This window comes from Mangifera indica, chromosome 19, assembly GCF_011075055.1.
Source record: "Mangifera indica cultivar Alphonso chromosome 19, CATAS_Mindica_2.1, whole genome shotgun sequence".
In the NCBI taxonomy this organism is placed as follows: Eukaryota; Viridiplantae; Streptophyta; class Magnoliopsida; order Sapindales; family Anacardiaceae; genus Mangifera; species Mangifera indica.
The window spans coordinates 11,397,650-11,404,003 of NC_058155.1; the positions used below are offsets into that span (position 1 = coordinate 11,397,650).

The 6,354-nt window shown below is 36.0% G+C and overlaps 1 protein-coding gene across 2 annotated transcripts; it reads right to left on the reverse strand.

Annotated features, from left to right (window-relative positions):
- Positions 1 to 186: 186 nt before the first annotated feature.
- Positions 187 to 5,946, reverse strand: LOC123203287 (nucleobase-ascorbate transporter 3-like). 2 transcript variants are annotated; one of them, XM_044619605.1, is made up of 15 exons: positions 5,795 to 5,946; positions 5,278 to 5,500; positions 4,573 to 4,670; positions 4,307 to 4,483; positions 3,671 to 3,771; positions 3,447 to 3,522; positions 3,295 to 3,354; positions 3,023 to 3,207; positions 2,822 to 2,918; positions 2,497 to 2,583; positions 2,290 to 2,348; positions 1,468 to 1,559; positions 1,307 to 1,384; positions 1,055 to 1,215; positions 187 to 671 (listed from the first exon to the last, which is right to left on the reverse strand). In XM_044619605.1, the coding sequence occupies exons 2-15, from the start codon at positions 5,435 to 5,437 to the stop codon at positions 453 to 455; spliced, it is 1,650 nt and encodes a 549-aa protein (XP_044475540.1). In that variant the 5' UTR covers positions 5,438 to 5,500; positions 5,795 to 5,946; the 3' UTR covers positions 187 to 452. The 2 variants fall into 2 exon arrangements, with proteins under 2 accessions (XP_044475540.1, XP_044475541.1); XM_044619606.1 differs by lacking the exon at positions 5,795 to 5,946 and having other exon boundaries at positions 5,278 to 5,709.
- Positions 5,947 to 6,354: the final 408 nt, after the last annotated feature.

Genomic DNA, 6,354 nt, shown 5'->3' on the forward strand with positions numbered 1-6,354 from the left:
TAAAACAAAGAATTACTGTATAGAATATTGTGCTATCAAACATTATATTATTGCAATTTAGAGACGAAATATAAAAGTAACACATAATCACATAACAAGACTTAGAGATGACTTTTGCATAAGTCTAATTTCGGTTCCAACTGATTGAGCATAAAAAAGGCTAGAAACTCATGCTATAGATCCACATTTTCAAGCTTCTACAGCTACACATCATCATCTTTTTAATCTCAAAATTAACCGATAACCAGCAAAATGTTTCTGGGTATGGCAAAACAATACTGTGCCCTTCTTTGGGACCTTCAGATCCAGAAGGCTACTGGGAAAAACCTTTTGGGACATGAGAGTTTTCTCAGCTTTCTCATATAAATCATGCCCCTACTCAACATGTATATAAACATGAAAGTTTCTCACAGCATCATAATTAATATACAAGGAGCTAGTTTTAGTTATAATCACATAAATCTAGTAGGAATATACTCATTTATTCTGAGGGGGAAATTGTAGAACTCCTCATTTCTAGGATCTTCCTTCCTGTGCTGGAATGGTGTCCACCATGGAAGTCCTCTGTCGACTGCTGTCTCCCTTGCTTCAAGTGTGTTATCAAGCAGCGTCCCAACAATCATAGCAACAGTTGGAGGTGATGAGAAGACTGTGTTCCATATGTCATTGAACTGCAAAAACCGTGAAAGATGAGAAATTTCTGAATACATATATATGTCCACATGACTAATGGCTTGAATAAATTATATCAAAACAACTTAAACCATTCAACACAGTAAGTCAATGCAGAGAAATCAATCCCTAACATTTGCAAATAATATGCCTCACACCATACATAAGTGTTAAAAGCGGATTGCTTCGGAAATTGTCATAATGTTAGAGCATGATTTACAACATACATGTGCCTCTCGTTGTGCACCAGTTCTTTTCCATCCTATTCGTACCAGACTTTAACAGACAGGGTTGTTATGGATGAAAACCTCGGAGGTACTAAATGGCATACAGAAATAAGACGGAATAATTGAGAAGTACATCATGTTCTTCAGTTACTTACCCACCCCCCATCAGTTTTTACCGGTCCATCACCACTCTGAGTAGTGTTCAAGACAAAGTATTGAGGAATTGATATGCCAAGGAACAAAGAGACACCCAAAACGTAGATGTTTCTCATGGAATTATTATTAGCAAACTGTATGAAAGTAATCCCAACGGCAGCTGCAGAAATGAAAACAGATCAAATGAGCATATTCCCATTAATGGAAAAAGGGAAGAAAAAAAAAACACCATACTGAACATTATCACTCACAAACAATCCCTAGTAGAACACAGTATATGGCTGCAAATATTGGTAGAGGAATGGAAGCAAAGAAGGCTCCAAACTTCCCTGAAATATTTTACAAAGTCATTACAAAATCATCAAAAATAAAAAGCAGAGTTGAATCTAATTATGAGGGGTAAAAATCAAACCAAATATGGAGAAAAAGAACATGAAAGCAGTTGAAATCTGAACCACTCGTCTGCTACCAATGTGTGTCAGTCCAAGAAGCCCAACATTTTCCCTGCAATATCATTTGATGGGTCATTAAAAACAATCTTTGGTTTGTTTTGAAACAGTGTGTCAATTCATTTCACATTTAGTCACTGCTCAGCAAGATGGTAAAGTATAGCCATCTAGATGTACTTTTCCAATACAGTATAACTAACAATGTATAAGCCAAGCTAAGTTTGCAGATGCCTGCTGCAAAGGAGACAGATAATCCATGGAAGAGAACTCATTTCAGGCATAGCATCCAAAAAGAAGATAATTTTCAGGCTTAGCAATTTCCAGAAGTTCAGTTGCACAACATAAAAATATACAATTCGCAACTTTAACGAATACATTTTACCTGGCTTCCTACTTCAGAGCAAAATACAAAAGATTCAAAACAACAATTTGAAGGTAATTTTACCAGGTGTAATAATGAACCGGGCTCTCTTATAAGGATTAACAATATGTGAAAACTACACCTCAAATACATGGCCTAAAGTAAGACAGAATCCAACTCCAATGGAAGCACTGAAAGCTTCTTTTCACATAGCTAACTTCATGATTTCAGTTATCACCGCTAGCCTATGACAAAATCCAACTTCATTAGGTCAAGACATTTCAAATCCAGACCCAAATGAGGTGTGACACCATAAATGAGAGCAAGAACCTAATTAATGCAATGAAAATGAACTCTTGAAAGACCACTAGCTAAGCCATAGTGAGACTAACATATATTTAACTCATAAAGTGTTGCTTCTTACACAGAAGCAGTGGTACCAACGAGAGAACCAAAAATTCCTTCAATCAGCATGCCGATACCCTGCAATTGATAAAAGAAAAGAGTATTTTCTAAATTTCTAATAGGTAAAATAATGATAGAAATTCCATGCATGTGAATTAAAATTATATATTGATGATCAAATAAGAAAACAAAATAGAAAAAGAAGCATAGAAATATGTGCGAGAACCTGCAAGCCAATACTTCGGCTGAGGACATGAGCTGGGGGAGCAGTGGCACCTGCAAGACGAGATGCTGCGAAAAATGTTCCTGTTGACTGCACCATATGATTATAAAAGCAGTTATTCAAATACCAGATTTCTCCTCTCTTTCAACAAAATGAGACAAGCAACTGATCATATTTTTTACTGTATATCATTTAGACATTTGAATTCTATCCACAGCTTAAGGAATTTTACATGTTAAAATAGTTCAAAATTTTAACATAAGCAAAAGTACAAATTTTAATGTAAATATCCAAGGAATTTCATATGTTAAAAAACTAGTAATTGAACCTCTGCAGATGAAACAAGCGCTGCTCCTATCATCCCAAAGACATGACTTGCTCTGAATATTGGAGTACCCCACTGAAATGGGTATGGAATCTTAATCCTAGGTTGGAAACAATATCAAATGAATTGTCATAAAAATGATGTAATTCAATAATTTTCAATTACAATGACCAAGAGGAAAAACACAAATCATCTGGACAATACCAAGGAGCAGATGACATAAGGTAAGTGCGATCTGTCCGGCAACTCAGTTTAGTCTGCTCTGGAACATTGTTGTAACCACCGGCAACAGTGAGGATAGCAGCAAAAGCCCAAACAATTGCAATGCAGAAAAGCAAAGCAAACCTCTCAACTATGAAATGAGCCCTTGGATGGATGCGCTTTAAGTACTGTACCAAGAACCAAAAGGTTTCTTGCATTTACAAAGTATATTAATATACTAGTAGTAATAGTGAAAATGGAATAAGGTCTGTTACCTGCTGGCAAACAACTAGTAGAACTAACATAGGCAGGCCAATTTCCACACAATTGCCAAGCTGTACAGAGTATAGTAGATTTAAATATAGGTCTTCAATAGTGTTAATTTTTTAAAGCCACCAGAGATTGGAAGGCCAGATGAAAGGATTACCAGTGGGAAGCCTCTCGTGAACAGACCAAGACCAACCACACAAACCACTGGAACAATGACAATGGGACTAAACAATCTGGAGGGAGCAGAAGAAAAGCAACAAGTAAAAGCCAGCTATGAGACCCAATTAATTTTCTCAATAGGTATCAGGTCATAACAATATAGTAGCCAACGGGCCTTAAGCATTAAAGAAGCAAGGATAAGATATAAGTTCAAAACTCAACCTTGTTAGATTACCCCAAGCCTGACTATATCCAAGCACAATGTTGACAAATGCAGAGACAATTAATGATCCTTGTATAGTTCTCATGGTATGGAGAAATCTCTGCAAGCAACCACAATATCTGTCAGAGCATTCATTGCAGCACCCAGGATGGCACATATTATGGGTGTACAATCAAAAGGCAGTGGTAGTTTTATATGGTAAATTATAAATAACTGAGATTCTTGTAGCAACAGCTTATAACATTCATGAGCAAAAATAATTAGCAAGAATGGATAAACTTAATTCAAGGGAGAAGGAACAAGGTATTTTACAAGAAAGTGAATACCTTCCACCCAAGAACTATTCAAAAATTAATTGCAGAGATAACTCAGAAGTATTCATATTAACATTTGAAATACTTGAAAATCTGCAAACAGTCATCCATACCATAAATAAAATCTTGAAGAAGTTGTATGTTGCAGAAGCTTACTGAAAGATGAATGATTCTAATGTCATGTCAATATATTTATCTGATGTTTCAACACCATCGACAATGTCCTTTATACAGAAAATCAACACAGGCACCTCAAATGTTAACAGTCTATCTATTTTGTTTTCCCACTTTTCAATTGAATCTCTTTGGAAGTTTCCATACCTCATGCTCGGATGTGAAAGTCCTATCAGAGTAATCATTGATGATTGACAATATAGGCAAGGTGAAAGCAGCTGATGGACCCATCACCGTAGGAAGCCTTGAGCCGATAAGTGTTTGAAGCAGTGTATTCACTCCTGACATGAACAGCAATGATTGAATTACTCGGGCCTTGTCACCCTGTTCATATCAGCACCAATTTTCATAAGTTGAGATTTATCAGTAGTGTATTCATTCTAAGAAACTGAGCTGGTGGATTGGAAACGTACATAGTCCCCACCCATACGAGGCACAAGTGCACTAGCAATCAAGACAGTAGTTCCAAGCATAACAATATAGTGTTGGAAAGCCAGTAAGACTGCCTGGGCTGTGAAAAACGATTTATTAATTATGATTAGTTACAAAGTTAGAAGCATAATTTAGAAGTAAGCCTGTAATCTCATTTCCTTCCACAAAAATAAATAACTAAAATTAGCGTATGAAATATAAATCAAAATAGCAAGGAAATTTTCAGTAGTTTAAATTTGTCCTAGATTCGAAATAGATGAAATTCCACACATTTTTTTTTTTTTTTAAAAGAGGAGCTGATTTTAAGATAAAGGATTATCTAGACCAAACAAATCCATAGTATAAATAAATCCCAGATCAAAAGATTTGGATCAGCAAAATTGAGATAAAAAGAATCCATGACATGAATAATGATAAATAAATAAAAAGAAACTCATGATCAGCTTTTTTTAAAGCCGATCACATAGACATGCAGCAAAACTATAAAAAATTATATTAAAAACAAAAAGAATTCACTTTACTATAGAATCTGAACTTTACCCAGCTTTCCTTTCGGAATAAACAGAAAGAACAACTCTAATTAAAATTCCCAGCTTTCCTTTCGGAATAAACAGAAAGAATTAAGTGGAGGATGTATATCCTATAAAGACCAAGAAAATCATCAAAAAGAGAAGAAAGAGACTAACGCCAAGAAGGATTGGAGTGGATGCAGTATTGGAGTTGCTGAAGTTGCTCGGCCGGAGTCCAAGTAGGACCCCTTGAAACTGCAAGAGAAGGAAGTACTGGTGGTGGTGGCGCTGCCGCCTGAGCTGGTGGTGCATGCCCGTGGTTCGTTGTTTCGCCCATCTCTTTTATCAAATTATCTTCTTAGCTTGCTTCTTCTTCTTCCTCAAATTACAGGCACTGAAGCTTTGAATCACCAACAGGAGCAAAAATGAATAAAAGAACACAAATATTAATATATTATTAATTAAATATAGGAAAGTGCTGCTTCTGTTATCTGCCCAGAAAGGAAATGAAAATATATATAATATGAACAGTTCAATCAGTTCAGTTCATTTTTTAATGAAGATGCTTCTTTCCTTCTAGTAAAGTCCAAAGAAAACACCGAGAAAGAGAAAGACCTGTAGGTTAGATAAGCTTAGGTGTTTAATCTTAGGTAGAAGGAAAGCAAAAGAACTCGGCAAGGGAGTTTGGATTTACCTTAAGGTTGTCGTCTATCGAAGCATAATATTCTAACGTGTCCGGGCAATGGGCATAAAGACTAAGGAGTGGGCTCTTTACTTCCTGCAAGTTGCAAGCTTTCCTTTCTTCTATTTTTAACATCCAATGCTCTTTCAATTACCTTCTTGCCATTTTTCGCATTATGCTCTGAATATATTGCTTCTAAATGTAGCCACCTCTTGTGCGAAATTCAATTAATCTAAGAGTTACAGTAATGACACATCTAATCAATCACCGACTGATAGGTACAGCACTAACCCCTTTTAACTTTTTCAATAATTTCATTCTCTTTAATCATTAGTCAAGCTACTTGAACCTGATCAGGTTGACATGAGCCATAGCCATAGCCAGTAAGTCACAATTACGTTCCAACCTCCATAGCAGAAGCAGAGTTTGCGGTAAAACCTGTTCAACTTTGATTTGCTTTGCCTGCAGCTGAATCAAGCGATGGCGTTAACCCTAGATTAAAAAGAAAAATGAACCTACATGTGCAATACAAAATTTAACAAGAGAAACATAAAATTTCGCACCAGCCACGT